At 39.1% G+C, this 23,833-nt stretch overlaps 2 protein-coding genes across 2 annotated transcripts in view; both read left to right on the forward strand.

Moving 5' to 3' along the window:
- cfdp1 (craniofacial development protein 1) overlaps positions 1 to 1,800 on the forward strand; it is a 29,712-nt gene extending 27,912 nt beyond the window's left edge. Inside the window, exon 7 of the mRNA XM_083552724.1 lies at positions 404 to 1,800. Coding sequence (XP_083408850.1) covers positions 404 to 494 — 91 coding nt within the window. The 3' untranslated portion in view covers positions 495 to 1,800. The remainder of the gene's footprint in view (positions 1 to 403) is intronic.
- Positions 1,801 to 8,357: 6,557 nt separating this feature from the next.
- The window catches only part of bcar1 (BCAR1 scaffold protein, Cas family member), a 69,867-nt gene continuing 54,391 nt past the window's right edge, over positions 8,358 to 23,833 (forward strand). Inside the window, exon 1 of the mRNA XM_083552655.1 lies at positions 8,358 to 8,919. Within this exon, the coding sequence (XP_083408781.1) occupies positions 8,908 to 8,919 (12 nt within the window). The 5' untranslated portion in view covers positions 8,358 to 8,907. The remainder of the gene's footprint in view (positions 8,920 to 23,833) is intronic.

The following is a 23,833-nucleotide window of genomic DNA, read 5'->3' on the forward strand; positions in this document are numbered from 1 at the left end:
TCCACGTAGGTCAAGCGGCATCCATCAAGCGCATTGACACTGTTGAGTGTTAGTGTTTGTCTGAAGTTTTGTCAGCCTTTAATAATTCTAAAGGTAAACTCATAGCTGGTATGTCGGTACTGACGGTGGTACTGACGGTGGTACTGACGGCGGCTGCGTACTCTACAGGCACGAGCAATCATTCGTCATAACGTAACGGATTTATCAGTCAGTCTCATACAGCTGGTTATTCTTTAAGCTCGGTTGCTCTGATGAGTTTTGCAATTGCAAACTGCAAAACAGAAAGCTGAAGTCAGAGCACTGCATTTACATACATATAAATAACACCCTTATTTTCTAAATCGCATCGCAATGAAAATGTGATGACTCGGCTTTCATCTGTGCTGCTTTGTTCTTTCCATAGGTATGTGGAGAGGAAGAACTTCTTAGAGAGGGTAGACCAGCGGCAATTTGAGCTGGAGAAGAACGTTCGCCTAAGCAACATGAAACGATGACCAGAGTGGACAATGTATAATGCATACACAAAAAAACGTGAACTATTTTTGTTTTCTGTGGGTTTTCTTTTTTTTTTTTTTTTTTTTTTTTGTTGTTGTTGTTGTTGATGGTTTTTTGTGGTAGCTCTGATAGCACCTGTCTCTGAGCTCAGATTTAAGTCCATCATTCACTCATGACTGGTCTTGTCTTCTGTACACTGAAACGATTAATGAGAAAACAATAATGAAAACTATAGAAATAATAAAAAAATTTAGGTGATGAAAAGAACCAGATTTACATTTAAGTAGTGAAATGTGTATTAAATCAGACAAGACACTTTTGGTTGTCTGAATTTTACTTACGATTGTAGGATATTTCTTTATCTATCTTGCCTAAAGCTTTATACAGTTAAAGACAGTTAAAGTCTTGACTGCTGGCAAATTTTATTCAATTTCTTTTTCTTCCTCTAAAAAGTCATATGACTATTTTAGTATTTTTCTTTCCCAGTAATCTTTGATATTTGGAGATGCCTGTGTTGTTTTCATTTTACTAATAATGGTTGTGTGTTAACACAGTTATTGTTAGTGTTATTGTTTTTATGATGCTAATCACTTCCCTTTATTTCCTTGTGCAAAAATCTAAATTTGGTTATCAAAATATATTTTCTGCATTTACCCAGTAGCTTACAATCATGTCAAATGCAAAGTTCACAAAGCCCTTACTTGAACAAAAGCCTCTAAATTTATCCATCAGTGTCTCTGCAGAGCTTCATGCTTTCCCGGGATAGCACATGATTCAGCATCTATGTTTTTGACAAGAGAAATGATACTAAACTACTTATGACGTAAAGATCTAAGAAACATTGAGGAACCAGACTTGTTTAAGCAGCTCCTTAACACAAAGGTGGTTACTCAGGCTGTAATTATTCATCTGTATTAATAGTCATTGTCTTAACACCTTGGCGTTATTTGTTCTTCTCATCTGGTGTTTAAGCCCTTTTATGAGGTGAGTCTAATGTGGTAGAGAATAGAACCCATAGAAATATGCAGTGCATTGACTTTACAGCACAAGAGCAGGTTATCTCCTGCTGACTTTCACTCTACGGCATGAAGAAAAGACCAACGTCATCAGACACAGCTTAAACTGCAAAAGCTACAGTCCAAGACCTTCAGAGGTGTTTACAGAACAAATAAAAGAAGTGTTGATTGTTTCTATAGACATGTTGTTCCTATTTTAAAGGTTTCCATTGTTAAAGGTAGATAGTAATTACATTTCCTGTGCTGTAAAAGTCTTTGACAATTAAACAAATCATTTGTTTTTACTGAAGCCAACCTGCATTTATTTGAATGTATCTGACTACATAATTCCACTGGCCTGTTCTTTAAGGAAAGGACAGTGTCATAAAAGTTGCCACAGACAATTTCATCATGCCTGCTATGTTTAACTGATGCCCCACCTTCCTAAACAGGGTTTCTTACTCATTTTTCTTCTTCTTGCAACATATCCCTCCATTATCCAAACTCTGTGCTATTTTATACCATGCATATGCTCCTCTTTTAGATTTGTCATTGAATATACTGGTCTTTACTCAGGAGCACTGAGAAGCTTCATCTATTTAGCCTTAAAACATTTCTAGACTATTTCAGCAGTGCATAGGGCCTGTCAAAGAGTTGGAAACACCTAGTCTTTCATCATTTTTAAGTGACGGGCATGTTCCCCTTTTATTTAGATAGATAGATAGATAGATAGATAGATAGATAGATAGATAGATAGATAGATAGATAGATAGATAGATAGATAGATAGATAGATAGATAGATAGATAGATAGATAGATAGATAGATAGATGTGTGTGTATATGTATGTGTGTGTGTGTATATATATATATATATATGTGTGTGTGTGTGGCAAACTAAGTCATTTTAGTGGGTAGGTTGTGGATGAAATACATTTCGTTCCACTGCACAAGACTCCGTTTATACTTTTGTAAGTCGCTCTGGATAAGAGTGTCTGCTAAATTCTGTAAATGTAACTACTTTGAGAAGATATTAAATTACATCATAAGGAACTAACTTATAGGCAATAAATGTACACATTATTTTCAATAACCTTAATTCCTCTTAATCTGTGTAAAGCTGCTTTGAGACAATGTCCGTTGTGAAAAGAGCTACAGGTAGTCGTCGACTTACGACCACAATTGGGACCGACAAATCGGTCGTAACACGATTTGGTCGTAAGTAGAGTAGGCTATATGTACAGTACTGTGAAATTATGCCGGAAGCTGGTAAAAAAAAAAATAACGTACGCCGCGGCTAGCGATTGTGGTCGTAATGGTCTTAAGTTGCATAGGTTGTAATTCAACGACTACCTGTATATGGATACAATTAAATTGAATTGAAAGTATTATATCTATGTAGGTCAAATACAAGTTGAACGGAATACTAAACCACAAACATGGCTATCACTCACAATTCCGTCTAGACTGCGGCTAACCAACTTCACCATACGACAAGACAATGACCCCAAGGACATATCCATGCAAACATTTGCGTGGAGTCAGTTATTTATCGTGCAAAGACCTGCCAAGTCACCCCACCTCAATCCTATTGAACTGCTCTGGGATTAACTGGATCACAAAGTCAAAAAGAAATATCCAACTAGCAAAAAAAAAGACCTTTGGCTAATTTTACTGATTATGGAAAAGCTGACTAACTAGAGAAACAAACTCTGGATAATAAGAGGGTGTAAATTGACAATATAGTCAAATAAACATTTGCACATTAATTAGTTTGTCTGATCAAACTAAATCTTCATACCTTTCAATTACCTAGTTTGTTGCGATCAAACAAAAGGAGCACACACGTGTCTCACACAAACAATAAAAGACTAAGTGTTTCCAAACTTTTGACATTCAAAAAAAAAGCAATTTTTGGATTGCATTATTTTAGCCTTGTTTGCCACAGAATGCTGTTTTATATAGAATATAAATGAGCTTGTTGCTAGAGGTAAAAAAAAATGGCTACGCTGGCTCAAGCTGACAGGAAGCTTACCGTAAATCAAATAAGCACTCTTTGTAACCTAAAAAAAATAAATAAATCATCAAAGCACACAACATGCAACCTCTTTAGATAGAAGGGCTACAACAACAACAGAAAATCACATCAGGTTTCACTCCTTCAGCCCAAGCACAAGAATCTATAGTGGGCACTGAGGGAGGATTTTACCTTTTTGAGATGCTGTTCTGCTCAGCATGGCTATAAACAGTGGTCAGGTCGTTCTCTTTTGACCTTTCTACTTAACAAGCTGTTTCAGCCTACAAGGGACTACACTCACTGGATGGTAAACAAGTGTATACTCTAGAGATGGTTGAGCATGAAAATCTTAGATCAGCAGTTTCAGAAATACTTAAACCATCCCACATGGTACAAACATCCATTCCAATGTGGAAGACATCAGGATAAACATCAAGATCCCCCATTCTGATGTTTGATGTGAACATCCGAACTGAAACTCTTGACCTGTATCGGCATGATTTTATGCCGTTCACATGGTGTATATAATAAAGAAGCTAGTGTGTATAAATGAAGAAAAAAGTAACTTCTCAAAAAACTTGAGCATTATGTGAGGAATCCTCTTAACTCATGGGTATTTTTGTAGTCGGTTTCACTGTTTTGTTTTCCAGACATCTGCTATCTGGCTATGTATCAGTAATATTTCCCTGGAAAATAACTGTTTTGTTCATGAAGCCCTTCTGCCTCATTACTGAGTGGGCATTACGACTGTTTACTTCCATGTTCACTGTGAAAAAGTTGGAGCCACAGTCAACATTTTATCTCCTTGTTTATGTAATTGCATAGCCTGGCATGGCACTGTGAACATCTCTCTCTCTCCCTCTCCCTCCTCTCCATATGCCTTAGCCTAGTACGTCCTTTGCAGTCGAAGTGGATTGATGTGCTACACGTTACAACCACAAGCTGCTTTAATGCCCGTGGTGCAGGTGTGTGTTGTCTGCCTGTGCAGGTGGAGTGCAGTGTGTTATGTGCATCAATCTCCCCACTTGATCACTCTTCTCCCGCTGCTGCTCAGTAGCCAGCACACAAAATGGCCTCCTGCTAAGAGAAGAGGGATCAGAGATCATTTTGACACCCACTCCGATACCTACTGCATACATATTTAAGCCACAAGACAAATATAAAGGTATACTAGACACACACACACACACACACACACACACACACACACACACACACACACACACTCACACCTTTGTTACATTACATACTTCTGCTTATTTGTGGACATTTGCAGCTGCAGAAAACCATTTACATCCTCATCATTATGCAAACTCACCTTGCCATTTCTCTCTCCTCTTTTTACACTCAATTAATCAATGCACATATGCATAGAGCACAGGACTTTCTGTGCACTAGATAAAAAACACAGACAAAACAATGATGCTATTGGGTTATTTCATGCACACTCCTGCATTTAAAATTGAGCAAGATTGAAATTTTATTTAAAGAAAAGCATATCTATGATAAAAAAAAATCTTGTCCTAAAATCCTTCTTGCCACGGAATTTAATAGGGAAACCTTTGAATCTTAAAGTCATGATCAGGTTTTTGTCATTTTAATCCTTTTATTTGTTGCTTAATGTAATGTGCTCTTGGATTTCAGGAGACCGCTATCATTTTTCATGTATTCTTAATCGATAATGAAATCCGTTCTGACAATTTATTATCTTGTTATCAATGTTATTGATTAATTGTAGCTAAACTGCTCTCCATGGACTGGGGGGATTTCTCCTTCCTTCCTTTTTTTTTTTTTTTTTTGAGGCTTGTTTCCACTTTACATTTCAGGCTTTACATACATTTACATTTTTTTCTTGACCTCCCCCTGCTATACAACACTTGTTTGTCTGTTGTTTATGTTCATTGGTTTGGGTAATGACCACAGCCCTGATTTATTTGTATGCTATCATCATCCTTATATTTATGTCATTATTAATCATTACCTTTCTTGGTTTACAAGCTGGTTCTTCTCCACTTTTTTTAATCAACCTTTTCCTCTTCTTTTTTCTTTAACACCTCCTTTAATACCTTTCTTTTTATTTCTTATTTTTTTGCTGACTCCCTTCTTTTTCTAATCTCAAACAGTATCACATTTGAAGAACCAGAAGAGGTATGTCTGGGGAATAACATTTCAATAAACATGCATATAGGAATGCGAGTCATATGATCCGATACTGCAGTGTATTTTCCTGGATACGTCACACTGGATTTCTTCCTTACATGGACTCTGTGTATGATCAATTTTACAGTGCAACAAAGAAAATCAATATTGCCAGAGTGAAATGCTCAAATTTAGTCACTTATTCCCTCTTTACAGTGACTTATATAAAGGAGGCTAACAGAGTGTAGGTAGCCAGGCACAATGTCTGATGTATATTTGGCACAAATGTTACCTCCAAGCATGTGTAACTGTCTGTCACCAGGGGAGGGCTTTAAATAAGAGCCAGAAATAGATCACAGAACTCACAGAAATAGATAGCAGCATGGAGAGGATAATTATAAACAATCCACATAAAAACGGCTTAACCTAACACTTGGGTAAAATGTTTCAAATGTCAGGAGTCTTCTGGCTGCTACAGGCTAAAATTCATGGTCTTTTGTTAGAGTCATGGTGGAAGCCCTTTATTTTATTTACATTTATTTCAAGTGAAGAACATTTATTCTGATGTTCTCTTTTCTTAGGATTTTTGACACCTGGAATTTCACCATTGGCATTTCTCTTCAATGTGACTTCAATTAGTGTCCTCACTCACCATGCACTCTGTATGACCTAAAAAGTCATCTTAACAAAGGCAAATGTGTTTTCTGACAGCCAATATATCAAACCCTGCTCCACTCCAGGGGTGCCAATTTCCTTTCTGGGAGCTCTACCAATTTGTTGCATTTGTTACCACCACATCGGGGTCAAATTATCAGATGCTACCGAAGTTGTTGATTAGCTGGATCATGTGTGTTTGATTAGGCCTGAACTATACTCTGCAGAGGGTTAGAGCTCCAAAAATAGGTTCTGTGACAGTTCACCTCCTGGAATTCTGCACTATTGTAGGTTTAGTTCTAAGCCAAAGTCAACACACATGTACTCAATATTCACAGGTTCTAATGGGCGGCGTTTGTGGCACTTCTGAAGTGTTGCCAGCCTCTGTTCTATACCCTAACTACACTAACAAACCAAATTCATTTTCCTTCCAAGTTCTCTGCCACTAGCACACCCTATCCCTTTGTTGACTGAATGATTAACAGCTAGTAAAGGAGTAAAGGCAACTTGAAATGGAAGGTCTATTGCATGAAGACATATTTTATACTGCACGTCTATGGTTTTACCTTGGAAATTTGATCTTTATTTGCCTTTGCTGTTTTTATTCTTCACTGACAGTGGCATAGCCAAAACAATTTTAAATGATCAGTACAATTAATGCCTTTTACTCTGCTGCTTGGAAAGTGCGACATCATCACAGAGTCACAGTTATTTGCACAGCATTCATCCTTTGACCATTGTCTAGCAAAAACCCCACTGTTCTGTTCTCCTGTCTGCAATAGAGCTGATGCGCCTTTGTGAAATATAGAAGAACAGAGATGGTGTTTCCACAAAAACGCCCATGAACAGCATTACTCAATAACACACAAAAGAGCTTTAGTTTTCTTATATATTGTGTTGTCAGAGTATTCAATCAATACCAGTAATCAATACTTTGCTAAAAGTAGCTAAAACACTAAGTGTGAATCCACCCTAACTGCTGTGAATAAAAGGAGAATGTCTATGATGCAGAATTTCCTTTAAAGTTTTTAAGTGCAACTGAGATCATGGCTGCTGTCTGACAGTTTCATTATAATGAATTCTTTAGCTTTGACTATACAGGAGCAAGTCATCAAGTGTGGCCTATTTCGCATATACAAGTTCTTATTTGTTCTATTTGAAAACATCACATCTGGGTATTAAGCTAAATTGTCTTGTGTTTCCATATTGGTTTTCCAGTGATAGTTTAGGATCATTACGCTCAGTGTAATCCTCAAGGGTTCTTCGAATAGTTGAGCGTTCCTCGCTTTTAAAAGCAGTGAAGACTGCAAATAGTGTGTAAAAATCTTTGTGCTATAAAATGTAGCACAGGGTAAATCAGAAACACCAAACAATTAAATCGTGTAGGTTTTTTACATTTTCACTTATAGATGTTTATTTTTTTTGCTGTACCTGTTTCTTGATCATTTTTACTGCTCATATCCATTATAAGTTGTACATATATTTACATATTTATCTGCATTTCATTGCTGTGTACCTCTACTATGCAATGACTCTATCTATCTATCTATCTATCTATCTATCTATCTATCTATCTATCTATCTATCTATCTATCTATCTATCTATCTATCTATCTATCTATCTATCTATCTATCTGTCTATCTGTCTGTCTGTCTGTCTGTCTGTCTGTCTGTCTGTCTGTCTGGAAGCCTAAATGTGGCAGAGCTATTTTGAACTAGAACCTGTTTAATTAACTATTCATTATCTAATGAACTGAAATATTATTACTTCTTTTTGTTGTTTGTTGTTTTTGCTCTTTTAACAGTAAAATAAATTCCACAGAGTGGTTTTATTATTATTATTGTTTAAATATAGTGAGTGTTTCGGTATTTTTTTAATTAATCAACTTGGGAAATCAACTAAATAAATGCAGTGACATCTTTTAAAGAAATGAATTGTTCTAGCTTTATGTTTGCATGTATTTTTTTTCAAAGCATTAAGCAAACATTTAGATCGAAATGCTTAATTCAGAGTAAAGTCTCTAGGATATGAACACGCGCGCTGCTCGTGTCTGAAAGCGAGTCTGGCCCTTTAAACCAAACTTGATTCCATCGTAGAGCGCGCGCGCGCAGGGCAGCACCGTGGTCGCTTCAGCTGCTCTCACACAGCCGCAATACGAGCGCATCTGAAAGAGTGTGCGAGCGTGTGTGTGTGTGTGTGTGTGTGTGCGTGTGTCACACGGCCAAATCCCAGCGATCACCCAAACCGCACGACTACCGCATTTCGCCGAGAGGATAGCGGAACCCGCCACGTTGACATTGTGAAGCGAGGGATCGGACACTTGGTTCTCTCAAAGCTCCTAAGAGCTGGACTGCTGTGGGTTATTCCGTGGGGATTCCTTTTTTTTAACGATCGGAGAATATTCTTTTTTTATATTTGTTCAAACTTCAATCATCAGAGACAGCACCCAAGGCGGAGCGCGCTGTGCCACGGGGAAGCATGGAATAGACAAGAAGTTAAAGGTGAAGAAAATCTGGGCTTCCTTGTGCATCGAGAAACGCAGCAGACAGCAGATCGGGTGGTTCGGAAAATCTTCTAGCGAGACTCGAGTGGACAGGAAAACCACAAGATGTCCATTCCGGTAAGAGAATACGTGTTTCTTTTTTTTTTTTAATGAAACGCAATTAGATGGCTTTTTTGCGATTGTTGTACATATTAAAGGCATCACAAATACACACGATCAGCTTTTCTAAAATACTAGAAATGCATTCTGGTTGGTAAAGTTGTGTCTGGTGTCAATATGAGCGAAAGATTAGGAGTTTCAGCATGAACCAGACGCTGGTTGTAATCTCAATGCGCACCTGTGCAAACTGTTCACCCAGCACTGGGGGTACAGGAGAGGAGTAACACACCCTGTGTAATCCAGCACTGGGGGTACAGGAGAGGAGTAACACACCCTGTGTAATCCAGCACTGGGGGTACAGGAGAGGAGTAACACACCCTGTGTAATCCAGCACTGGGGGTACAGGAGAGGAGTAACACACCCTGTGTAATCCAGCACTGGGGGTACAGGAGAGGAGTAACACACCCTGTGTAATCCAGCAATGGGGGTACAGGAGAGGAGTAACACACCCTGTGTAATCCAGCACTGGGGGTACAGGAGAGGAGTAACACACCCTGTGTAATTCAGCACTGGGGGGTACAGGAGAGGAGTAACACACCCTGTGTAATCCAGCACTGGGGGGTACAGGAGAGGAGTAACACACCCTGTGTAATCCAGCACTGGGGGGTACAGGAGACTAGTAACACACCCTGTGTAATTCAGCACTGGGGGTACAGGAGAGGAGTAACACACCCTGTGCAATCCAGCACTGGGGGGTACAGGAGAGGAGTAACACACCCTGTGTAATCCAGCACTGGGGGGTACAGGAGACTAGTAACACACCCTGTGTAATTCAGCACTGGGGGTACAGGAGAGGAGTAACACACCCTGTGTAATCCAGCACTGGGGGGTACAGGAGAGGAGTAACACACCCTGTGTAATCCAGCACTGGGGGGTACAGGAGAGGAGTAACACACCCTGTGTAATCCAGCACTGGGGGGTACAGGAGAGGAGTAACACACCCTGTGTAATCCAGCACTGGGGGGTACAGGAGACTAGTAACACACCCTGTGTAATTCAGCACTGGGGGTACAGGAGAGGAGTAACACACCCTGTGTAATCCAGCACTGGGGGGTACAGGAGACTAGTAACACACCCTGTGTAATCCAGCACTGGGGGGTACAGGAGACTAGTAACACACCCTGTGTAATCCAGCACTGGGGGGTACAGGAGACTAGTAACACACCCTGTGTAATCCAGCACTGGGGGTACAGGAAAGGAGTAACACACCCTGTGTAATCCAGCACTGGGGGTACAGGAAAGGAGTAACACACCCTGTGTAATGTGTATTACTACTGCTGATAGATAGTACGTCCCTTAAAAAATTACAAAGCCACTCCAATGTCGTGTCCAGCTTTAAAAGTCATACTACACAAATAAACGGACAAGGTATAATGTACCCTCTGTGTAGGTTAAGGTGTCTTCAGTGAGGGAGCTGTTCAGTGACATTTGAGTGACAAGTTAATTAACATTGCAGAGGAGAGGGGTATCATTTACACCAATATTGTGTTAGAATGAAACTTTGCTTTAGTAATTTTAATAATGATATATGCTTCTTTTTTTCAAGAAACTAAAATAAAAATGCTGAATTCATAATACATCTCTGCACCTGGTTACACCAAGCACAGACTTTATAATAAATACTATGATGCAAAATGGAAATATGTCGCTTAGAGCTTATATACACTAAACCAGTACGCACATCTACATTACCCCAGTCTCTATGTTAATATAACTGACCATAATACACTGAGCCCCTAAACCTTGAGCGGGGCATGTGGGCCACATGCCCCGCATGTGGGCATGTGTGGTTTATAGACCCAAATATTATTGTTTTGTATTGTAATTCAACAAGAAACCACGCTTGTAGAACTCTGCACTTTAGAAAAATTTTATTTATTTATTATTTGTTTCTACGGTCGCGGTGATGACATCATAATTGAAATTGATGCCACACGTACGCAAGGTTCGTATGGGTTTGTTCGCCTGCAGCTGTTCAACTGAGAGGCGGAAATGACGGTAGGTAACCTTGACGACAGCAGCAGGTGGAAAATAAACACCCTGTATGGTACAGTGTCCAGACTGTGTCACGGAAACTCAATTTCCATCATGCTACAGGTGATGTAACATGTCACAGACCTGCAGCATGTGTACCCAGTGACACTGGTCAGCTAAATGGCACCAATTGCCAAAGCATAACACTGGATACTAATCTGTTACAGTGCATTATGGGATTTTCTAAGCAAACTACTATAAGCTACAGAGCATATAAATGTACAGTAAACAATAGTGCGTACTTTATCCTGGACCATCGAAAGGTCATTTGTGTAGGAGGCAGATGGACAAAGCCAACATGGCTACCACTCCTGTTTCTCTTTACTGTAACGATGCTATACATTATGTTAATGTTATACATTAAAATGAAAAACACAGCACAGCAAACATTTATTATTTGGTGGGCTGTATTTGTAAAAAGACAGTATTTGAGACTGTGAGGCAGGAATACAGCAGGAATACAGCAGGATAGGACACCAGTGCATCACAGGGTACCGTGGACACACATGTTCCTACCGACATGTTTTTGGCACATTTTCATAGTCATTGAGTTAATAATAACATATAGTGTTGTACTTTGTAGTACAAGGGCATGTTTGGTGGACATTACACACAATAGAAAGCCTTATAATAAATAATAAGCTTTTTTTGTAAGGAGGTGTTTATGAACGATTCATGGAAGGAGTCTCCGGAAGACATTCATTCTTTCTGTGACAGTGTGGACCCTCACTTTCACAGACAGAAGTAATGTCTTCCGGAGAGAAGACTTTTGCCTTTTTGGTTTTTTGACAAGATGCCTTTTATTTTGACTTATTCAATTAATTATGAGAAATACATTAGAGGCTAAGGAGGTAATGACTGCTTATAACTGCTATAATGTGAAGAATAACTTAAATCAACTTGTTTCAGGAAAGTTCCTCAACTTTACAAGTAGATATAAATGGATCGAATTGTTATTCTTTATTAAAATAAAGACTATGGTCGATAACTTTATTACTTTATTATATCTATTACTTTAGAATTTATTGAGTATAGTGTATTTATAATGTATTGTACATTTAAAACTGAAGTTATTCAAAGCTGACAGGAAATCAGAAAGTGCTTTTGCAGCCATTTGAAGACCAGAAGCGTAGTAGAAACATTTTCAGTGTCCAGTCATCTAGAACTTAACTTAAGAAGTTGACTAATTAATGACCAGAAAATGCAGGAGTAGAAGGGGTTGCTATGCTCTTGGTGTGTGACATATTTGAGTGCTAAACAGTGTAGGCACATGCAGTCAGTCAGGTCATCTAATATAAAGACTACGGTCACATGCACACATTGTAAGTTACATAATGAGGACACTGAGTGTGGCATGTACAATGGTTCAGCTGTATCTTCTGCTCAAGTCACTCCAATACTGGTGTCTCCACAGTATTGGAAAAATTGTGTAGCCTTTATAAATGTTCTTAGAGTACGAACGTCTCTCATTTTGAAACTATTTAACTCTCTGTGAGCCAGTGTAACAGCCTGGTCTTCACCAGTCTGAATGTCTATGTAATTGAACGTTGATTTACTGTTCTGTAATTTTTCTGCATTTTCTGGAAAATAGAACTAACTGCATGCAAAGGAATTTGCCTCATATGCATGACCGTGTACATACAAGCACTGACTCGAATCTTGGTCTTGCATAAATTTAACATCTCAGGCTCTGAATCACTCATCAGTATGCATATTGATGGAAGATATCATTTATTTCTGAGCATGGATCCTTTGAGATTAGAAACTTTCGGTTCATGCATATATGCCCCCTGGGGACATACATTAAGCGAGCCAAAGTGCTGAAGTAGAATCAGCTGCCACCAGCGATTTCTACTGTCATATGGATGGGAAAAGCTTATCAGACATTTTTGTGCCAGACTTTTTTTGGCTCCCAGTTCAGCTTCTGCAGTTGAGTTTGGAAAGTTCACATCTTTTTCTGCCAGTGGAGTTGTGCAGCAGGAGACTAAGTGGGGCCTCTGCACACTCTACTCTGAAGCCTGACATTTGGTGCGTGTCATAGATGATGCTCCACATACATATTAATAATCGGCCAAGGTAAGCCTTTGCATTTCAATCAACCCAATGCTACCAGGGCCATTCGTGCAGTGTTGCCTCGGCAACTGGAAACCAATAGCCAGCCTTTATCCATGTGTCTCATATTGGTTTTGGGAAAATGCAGATTATGATGTTGCAAATTTTTATAATAGTGAAAAGATTCTTGCATATCTTTTTAGTGGCACTGAAGGATACAGTACATGCTTAAGCTTGCACGAGACATTGCGACACACATTCCTATATAGATATGCTTTCTTTCCCTCTCTCTCTCTCTCTCTCTCTCTCTCTCTCTCTCTCTCTCTCTCTCTCTCTCTCTCTCTCTCTCTCTCTTTTACAGACACACACACACACACACACACACACACACACACACACACAGAGTCACACATCAGTGCTCTCGGTTTAGAGGCCTGCAGCACATATGGTAGACACATCTTTATTCGCATTTAATGATTGAGCTCTTTCCCTTTCCCAAACCTACACACACTCACACATACACACACCACACACACACACACACACACACACACACACACACACACACACACACACACACACACACACACACACACACACACACAAGCACAAGCATATGCACATGCACATGCACATGCACACACAGGAAGAGTCTTTATCCAGCGGTCAGCTGGCACATTCATTTGTCTGTGGCTGACAACTCAGCAGATATCATTTATGCTTGGAACTGCTGCAGGTATAGACATTACGAATCTCAATGTGGGTATAAATATTAATATCTTCACAGGGCTCATTTCACTGACCTTGTTAGCATATTATAAAATGTATATGCTCACTGAAGAAAGTTTAATACTGCAGAGTATTATACTGTAGATACAATGTAATCTGTCATATATATCAGTAAAACACACATATCCAAAATAGCTAAACATTCTTGCAGCCATCCCAAGAGGAATCCTTCTCCTTTTGCAAGTGTGGAATAAAATTAGTGTGGTTATTTGCATGCACTGCATACGTCTATGCAAGAGTGAGAGAGACATTATTGAGCAAAAGAAGCTGCCATGTTTTTCGACGTGTCTGGGTGTGTACATGGTGTGATGCTGTGGGAGGATGGCTGAATGAAAAGTGGTATTAAACACATTTGTGTGCTGTTCTCTGTCAGTCAGTCAGTATATATCTGTGTGTGTTGGCATGTTTCAGTGTTGAGGTGGAGGGCCGAAAATTGTGAAAGAAAAACTCTGATATAACATGGGAGGGAAATAGAGAGTATGGAATTACTCTGTGTGTGTGTTTGTGTGTGTGTGTGTGTGTGTGTGTGTGTGTGTGTGTGTGTGTGTGTGTGTGTGTGAGAAGCTGTAGGCTGGCACCAGAATTTTGTACTCTGGTCACACGATTATACACACAGACTATATGTCAAGTGAAAATGATGAATTATGTAATTGTACAGATGTTTGTAGATGATTGTCTACACTGGATTACAATCATTGTGTGAATTGCTGATTTTTTTCGTGACTTTACCCAGGATAAAACACTTATTATAGATATATGAAGAAATGTATCCCCCTTTCAGAACCAAATATAAACATTGAAAATTCTCCCCTAACCTTGTGTATTCTTTTTGTAATTCTCTGAAATTCTCTGGAAAAAAATGTTTTTGAGTTATTTGAGAAGCACATTCTCCAACACATTCTTCTGGCACACAGTGATAACTCTTCCTGGTAAATCTCTGAACATTGGTGTGTCTGTGTCTCTTTCTTCCCTCTCTCTCTCTCTCTCTCTCTCTCTCTCTCTCTCTCTCTCTCTCTCTCTCTCTCTCTCTCTCTCTCTCTCTATTTCTTTCTTTTATCTCTTTCACTCTCTCTCTCTCTCTCTCTCTCTCTCTCTCTCTCTCTCTCTCTCTCTCTCTCTTTTTCTCTTTATATATATATATATATATATATATATATATATATATATATATATATATATATATATATATATATATATATATAGATGCCAGATGTCATAAACTGCATCCTTTAGAGTCCAAGAAGTCTAAGAGCAATAGTCTAATTTCAAAATCATTTTCCTGCCAATTTGTAATTAATTTTTATTTTCGTTGTTTCTATTTAAAAGTCATAACCCATATGTATTTGTTGAACTGAAACTGCTGCAGCATGAAAGAGAAAAGAGCATACAAACAGATCTATCATGGCAAGAACTTGTGGTGAAAACCAGTCTGCTGTAGGCTGAAACGAGAAGTACACATAGAATAGAAAATGCTGTTTTGTGTTAGTCAGGTATCAAACACAATCTGTCACTATTGTTTCAATTTGATGTGGTTTTTAACATCATTCTTTTGCAAAATGGTTTGTATTCAAACTACACATGGGCCAGTTAGACAGTTGAAGTGTTGTTTTAAGGTTGTAGTACCTGATTTGAGACATCTGCTTTCTTTTTTATTGCCTCCTTTTTTCTATTGTACCCCACTGCTTCACCCAGTTGCCGGTATGTCGGTTTTCTCTACTTTATTTTCTCAGGGAGGTCCAGTTTCCCAGTATGTGTGGATGCATGCATGTATTACAGAAGCAATGTGCTGTGTGTATTTGTCATGGTAGTGGGAACAGGTCACTGTGAAATTGAAGTGAAGCCTTGTAGATTTCCAAGCCTGGTGTCATTTTACTCAATATAGCGTTGGATACAAACTCTGTTTCACTACAGATAGGGTGTGAGGAAACATGGCACAGGCAGGCCTGACCCCTTTTGCATTGAAATTACATTGTGTGATTTGATCAAGAGTATCAGAGACTGTGCAAGTGTATCGAGCGGAGCTGGCCCTTTTTGTAGCAGGAACTCGGGACGGTGTCTGTGTGAGTGTGTGTGTGTGCGTGCATGCGTTTGTGTGTGTATGTGTGTGGTGTATAATTCTGCTGAGTTGCTAATGAAAGACAGAGGTACTGGCTGATTTCATTGTTAGACTGTGAACTCAGCATAACCCATTCTGTTGCACTGCACTGTAAATCTCTTTTGCTCTGCTGTAAAGCTTGTGAGGACCTACATGTGCGTGTTTGTATGGCTGCATCCGCGATTGCAGACTTTAGCGCGTTAACAGACATTTGCATGCGTTGTTTGCAGATTTTGTTTACTGCTCGGGGAAATAGAAATAGTGTGTGTTTGTGTGTGCACGTGTGTGCCTCTGTGCGTGTGTGTGTGTGAGATATGGCCTGCTGTTCTTCTGGAGTTTTTTTGTAGATCTTCATTTGCTGCAGCTGGGAACGTAAAAAGAGAGACAGAGCCATGGTATGTGTGCCAAATCGTCTCGTCACTGCCGCTGTAAATCTGGGGACTGATGTGCATGGTAGGAGTGTTAACAGCTGCTCATCGATCATGCCTGGCCTGTCTCATAGTATGCTACATGTGTTGGATACGGAGTGCACTCACCGGTCCTTACTTATCCCTCAATCGTCCAGTCAATAAGGAAGAGAGAAAGAGAGAGAGTGTGGATTGATCCTCATTTAAAATGCAAGTGATTAAGCAACAGTGGTGGGTGTAGCAAGGAGAGAGAGAGAGAGAGAGAGAGAGAGAGAGAGAGAGAGAGAGAGAGAGAGAGAGAGAGAGAGAGGAAGCAAGAGTGAGGGGAAAGGCAATACAGAAAGAAACATTAGACAAAAATATAATGTAAAGAGCGAGAGACGGTGAGAACGAAAATAGGACAAAGAATTGAGAGAGCAGTGGCTATGTGGAGCGATCTGGAACGATCTGGAGCAAAGGTGATATGGAAGATGAATAGAGCTAGAGGCAGTGCACCTGCATCATCAGCAACCCTGAATGGACCGACTTGATTAAAGTGTCAATTTCACCCAAAAAGAAAGCTGCGCTAGTGATTGCTAAATATTCAGCATACTGTAAATTGGACAATGAGCACCACTAAAATTAAATATAGAACATGAATGGTGTTATCTGAACAACACTAACAACAAAAAGATTCAGTCCCTTTTTTAGTTGTTACTAATGCAATACGAGTACGGTCTAAATGCGTTATGATGACGATTGGCATTGGGTTTATTGTATAAAAGAATGGACAAAATACACTTGGATGTATTTCGATACCAGAAAATTAAATACTGATTCAATTCAAATTCAATTCAAAAACGTCTACAGGGATGATATAAGGCTATTTAATATTTTTAGTGTTTGCATTCTGATGAATAATCCTTTATAAATGCTGTTGTTACACACTAAAATGAAATTCTACACTCAGTTTTTCAAGGGTTTGTGTAAGACAAATGCTTACCTGCTCATAGATATATTGGTGAGTGCTGCCAGATTATAGCAACTCTAGCTAAATGTTTTAGCTATAACAGCTAGCAAAAAACTATAATGAACTTTCTGTAAAGGCAGGTTGCTGTTCGTGTGAAAACATTTAAATACATCTTGTAGGAACAGTAATGCTTTCTACAAGATACAGAGCACAAATTATTCTTGTCGCTGTGCCCCTGATGCTTTTGAGGCTTTTCACAAGCTGCTGCATTTTATAAGTCATTAGTACTAGTACAGTATTTAGTATTCTAAAATACAAAAAACCAAGCAAACAAAACATTTAGAAACCATTAACGTGCTATTTTTTGGTATATATTTAACAGAAATATGTGGAGAAAGAGATTGAGCAAAGGAGAGATAATGAAGATTGACATGACAGGCACCAGGCACAGGAGAGATGAGTTAACATGACAGTTGCTGCCGTAACGGAGACAGGAACATGGAGCTGAGTCTGTAGCTTATCCCGTATTCCTTTTACTCCTCTCCTTTTATAAATTGCACTCAGTTATTTGGTCCACTATATTTGATTAAATACATTGTAAAATCTAACAATGGCATTTTCATCACAAACACCTTATGAACTTTTTCTTCTTAAATGAAATGGATCACACAGGGATAAGTTTGTAAATGAATACTCTATTATACTCTATAATGCCAAGGGTTTGCAAAATATTACAAATTGCAATTTACATCAATTTTATTGCATGCTGTAAACATTTAACCTCCAGTTTTACTGACACAGCAGTCACATGCACAACTTAAACCGGTGTTTAATTGTTTACCAGATTTCGTCTTAATGATGTGCGACAATAAAACTCCGACTTATGAGATACAAGCCGTTGATTTCATAGCAAATAACACTAGCATTAGCCTCCATCGTGAGTGAATTATTGGCTATTGCTTTCAAAGCTACTGTTATTGCTTCTAGTTTGCATGTCACTCATGGCCTTTAGCTCTAGAAACAAATGAATAATCGTGAAATGAAGTCAGTTAATGACTAGTCATGTTGAAATGCTCTGCAGGGCATGAAAATCACCTCACTCGCCTTGTGCTTTAATGAGCTAGAAAGTGTCTGTGTCTTTATTATGTTCCTGAGAGACTTGAGCTCAAATCAGCTCTGCAGAGATGCCGTGTGTGTGTGTGTGTGTGTGTGTGTGTGTGTGTGTGTGTGTGTGTGTGTGTGTCTTTGTGTGTGCAAAAAATAAATAAATAAATAAAAAAAGAGGATATGTATGTTTATGGGTGTAGGCACTATATAGGTGTGTATATGAATGTGCATGAGACATAGTAAGAAGTGTGTGTGTGTGAATATGTGTGTGTCCTCCCCATTTGCCATGCATAATCTATGCTGTGGCAGCATGAAGCAGCTGTAGTGTGTTTGTTACTGTTTGAAGACATACTAATCCGTGTGAAGGTTAACTGCTCCTCCCTGAATTACACAAGGAGAATTAAAGCAATGCTCTGCATAATGTATGCACCAGCCAATTCAGTTTCATAAATGATGAATTACTACAGATAAATGCAACATTCCATTTCAAAGTTGTCTTTCTGTAGCTTTTGTGAAAGGTATAAATAAAGCTGCCAATTCCGCTATAGGGCGAATCGTGTTAGCTGAAATAGGTACGTACGGTTGTGGTGTAATCATAATTGACTCGGTTCCGATAAACTACGAGAGCCATGCATAATTAATGTAATTTATTTTAGCCAACCTGGGAATAGATGAGAAGCGTTTTCCGTACCCTTTTTGATATGGCGTGACCTCAATTTCCACCTAAACACCCACACACAAACAATGCAGCATTATGCTGGTGGAAATATCTCATTCGAAGCATGTCAATGTTTTCTCTTTGCTTGTTGACCTTTTCTGTGGTGCAAGCTAGGTAAAGGTGTGTTTAGGGATTTATAAGAAGAGTAGAATGTGTGTGTGTGTGTGTGTGTGTGTGTGTGTGTGTGTGTGTGTGTGTGTGTGTGTGTGTGTTGATTGTAAATGGTAGAAGGTAATGAGTGAGAGAATGAGCTTGAACAAGCCAACCAAATCGGGCAAGCAGTGCACCGGGAATCCATTTCATACACCCGAGTAAGGTGACCTTTAGCAGTGGAGTTGTCCCTCTCATCAGTGCTGAAGGATTAATGTTAGTCCAATGTTTTTAAGAAGCGTCGGCTTTCCCTTTTCCCTGCCTGGTGGCCTTTCCAGTGCTGACCGCTGGATTAAGTCATGGGATAATGGAAGGATTCCGTACCCTATTACCACTACTGCTGTGGCAACAGCATAGTCATTTATGGCCAACAAAGGCAGCACTATTTGATAGAAAATTGATTCTGGAAGATAGGTTTTTCGATTTCTCACATGAGATTGTGGTTTTGATTGTGGAGCCTCAGGTTTTGGTAGCAGCAGGAGTGGAACAGTGGCACTGAAAAACATTTTTATAAAAATAAATAAAAATCTTAGCAAGCATTTGGATTATAGATGCATTTATCTAACATTTTCCATCATCTGATTATTATACAACACATACAATCTTACAAATCTTTCTGTATGGAGACTTTTTATAAAAATCCCAGGAGATCAGCAGTCTCTGTAATACATAAACCTGCCCATCTTGCACCACCATTCACACAATTAAAATAATGAGATCACATTATTCTCATGTTTGATGTGAATATTAACTAAAGCTCTTGACCTGCATCTGCATGATTTTATAGATTGCACTGCAATTGGTTGGTTAAGTTGCACAAATTAGTATAATAATATTTTACTGGTCCATTCTATGGCGTAATTCTTCACAAACTCTTGAAAAGATGTTTAACATGTCTCTGGCTCTCATGTCATAAATGTATTTACCTATGAGTATAAACAACCATATCCTGACTATTTGATAAGTGCTGACTCTCTCATTCTTTTCTATTTAACAAAGCATGTGTGTATCTTGTTAGTGCGGCAGTGTCAGTGAGAGAGAGCCTCTACTCTACCAAGGCTGATCCTCTCATGTCTCTGCTACCAACATTCAGCTGCAAGGCCAGCACTGCCTCTGAGTCACTTCCATAGCCAGCTGTGGCAAACACATCAAAAAAACATTAATCCTTTTTAACTGCCTTTTATACTCAATACTGTATTTCATTTCAGTCAGCAAGGGTATAGAGTTTTTATGATTCTTTACGTACCTGTAGAGGGAGAAAGTGTCAGATTATTGTAAATTCGGGACCAAGTGCTGTGAAGAATGCCATGGATTTGGAAAGGATGCCCTTTAGAAGCTCGGCTGTCAGTATACAGTAGCCACCAAGTGAGGCATGGATTTCATGTAACTCACAGTATGTGGGGAATCTGTTTTAGCCATTGCAGCACTATTCAGGCAGCTTTTAGCTTTAAAAGTTTTGTCTAAAATAGCCTCCAATATGAGTTTTGGAGATTATTCATGAATCAGCGCAACCTGGAAATATTTATCCACAGCTGCATGTGAGTGGATGACCACATGGATTCCCAGAGATACTTGTAGTAAACTTGTTTATGGAACAACGTATTTGTGAGATCACAGGTGGTATTATTTTGCTCTGTAAAGTGATAGGTGTCAGGGTTTAAGATTTGTTTCTTGTGTATGACTGGTTTCCAGTACAGATGGATGTCTGTTATAAGTGTCTGAACTCCATCAAAACACTGAAATTATAGGTTTCAGGTGAAACACTGTTTTTTCCCCCAAGTCTGTAATTTAGAGAGCATGGAAGCCTTATTGTCCACTTCTATAGGGTCATGATGAATAGCTGTGCATTGTAAAACAAAGAGAGCCAATATGGACACTTGTAAATCATTCCAAAATAGTTTCCCATTGATTCATTTACTCTGTGAGAATTTATGCTTGCTGGTTGTATAGTTGAGCTCCATAATGAGGGACTCAGGTACCATAAATCATAGATGTTCTCAGGCTTTAGGGCAGCATTTATCTTGAAATAAAAGATCTGACTTGGGAAAAGACACAGCATCTTTTCTTATAGGTCACTCCTTTAAGATTGACCTAAAAGTCAGGATGACAGACCCTGAGGCTCAGTGAGAGTCCATAGGATCATCGTTTCTTATGCTGAAATGTTTCAAATAAACCAGTAGTACACAACAGGAAGTTGTAGGTTAAATGAAAGAGGTAAAAGAGCTTGTTTATTGTAATAAGGTATTCGTGTTGAAATGCCTTGTATGTTACATGTATGTTACAAAAGTGGGCAGATTTGAGAGGCAAATGCCAGTCTGATCAGTTTAAGCAGTGTAAAAGGGTGAGCCATCAGTCTTGGCCCATGTCCTTTGCCCTGCTTGCCAGTGTGTAATCCGTTTGGCTGCCATCGCTGCGGCAGACAAAGAGAATTGGTTTTGAACCAAGAGGGCAACCAATTTACTCCTCATTCACAGACCATTCTCCCCTTATAAGAAAACAAGAAAAGATAGCAGCATGGGGGTTGGAAAAAGACTGAAAAAGTAGGTCTGTGTTGAAAAGGAGAAAATCCAAGAAAAGAAAAAAGGTGTTAAGATGGGAAATTAAAGGTGGAAAGCAACACAAATGAGTAAGTCAAGCATGAAATGCATGAGATAAAAAAGACAGAAGATGTGTGTGAGAGAGAAAACTGGAATGCTCCTGACACACTCAGAAGAACCACATTCAATGTTGAAGGCACTAAAAGTGTCTGCAAGGCACATCAGTGTGTTTTTCCAACATTCCGTTCTATAACATAAATTCACGTCACTTTAAACGATAAACAAGCAATTTATCTCTTTTGAATTTTCTGCTTTCTGTTCTTCCAAAAACCAAAACATTCTTTGCTGAACATTCCTGCAGCGTTACCACTACGTTGTCTGCATTTTTCAGCAATAGTAAGAGGTTGGAAAGCTGGACCTTGGTGTTGGAACGCAACCTTATTTTCCATCTTTGTCTCCATTTCTCTCCCCAAATTTGAGCCCAGATTCATGGTCTGGTTTCAGACAGATATATTTTGGAAGTGTTTTTGCCAAATGGCAAGTCTGCACACAGCAGCCTTTAAGACGGCCTTTTTGGCTGTTGCCACTCAGATCAGCCTTGGCCTTGAAAGAGGTCAACACACACACACACACACACACACACACACACACACACACACACACACACACACACACACACACACACACACACAGAGAGAGAGAGAGAGAGAGAGAGAGAGAGAGAGAGAGAGAGAGAGAACACAAATGGGGGTCTCAATGCTGCACTTTGTGGTGTTAGTTTAGAGTTTTGTGTACTTCTGTGTTGCTTGTTTTCCTTTTGTTAATTTATGTTGTTTGCTGTAGCACCTTGATCCTGGGGAAACATTGTTTCAGTTTACTGTGTACTGCACTGTAAATGGTTGAAATGACAACAAAGCCTACTTGACTTGACTTGACTTGATTGAATACTGAAATGTGAGCACGACCAATGGCAGTATATACATTATTTCTATATCCATAGATGAGACATTTTCCTGTTGCTTCTTCACTGCCTATGGTTACAATAATATTGTATCATTTATTTATATAAACATAACATGGCTTGTCCTCATTGTATCTAAATAAAATACTGCTGACACTTCTAGCAGGCATTTGACCAAGCAGGGATTTTTTTTATTGTATTCTGCAACCTCTTCAAATTGCTGTGAATTTGAACACACACATGGTGGTAGGAAACATCACTGGCTCAAGGGCAAACAACCCCCTCTCTTGCTTTTCTACCATGGATTTGCCCACTGAAGTGGCACTGCATTTGTTAATTGCACTGGATGTTCACCTTTAATTACTTTAGAATTATCTGGAAAAGTTTGTATTTATTGGCTTTCACTGATAATTATATACTGAAAAAAAGTATTTTCTGTTGCCTGTTATCATCTATATCCTGTTTACTTTGTTCAGGTTTGGACACTATTCCAATATCCTTCTTTCTCATCTGTCTTCTTGTCGTTTTGTTTGTCTAGTCCTCTCCGATATGTATGTCAAACAGGCCCTCCTGCCGCCTGATTAAAACCTCTTGAACTGTCGTTGCCTACGGATCAGCGTGTGCTCAAATGGCTGTCTGATGGCAGATTGATGACACTTTGAGGGTGTGTTTCAGTAAGTGAGTGATGTGTTTGCCAGCGAAGGTGTGAGGACACATGCACACAGATGCACAGATGTACACACATATCCTCTGGCCGTTGACACATTGATAGCAATGGAGGTGGCACCAGCTGGAAGAGGTATTGTTCAGGCCTCCTGTGCCTTTTCCTCTTCCTATGTGCTGATGCGGCCATTTCACACTGTTTTTTTTGTGTGTGAGAGAGAGCGAGTCAGGGAGAGAGAGAAAAAGATCATACAAGCTTGTGTTAGCGGTGTAAGAAATAAGTAAGATTATCTATTTTTTGGAACAAGTAAATGTGTCCAAATGTATATATGCACATGACATGTTTCCTTGCAGAAATATTCCTGATTGTTTGATGAAAGTGTATGATTCTTTTATGCTCCACCAATTTT

The sequence above is a fragment of the Silurus aristotelis genome (assembly GCF_946808225.1).
Source record: "Silurus aristotelis genome assembly, chromosome: 10".
Taxonomy (NCBI): Eukaryota; Metazoa; Chordata; class Actinopteri; order Siluriformes; family Siluridae; genus Silurus; species Silurus aristotelis.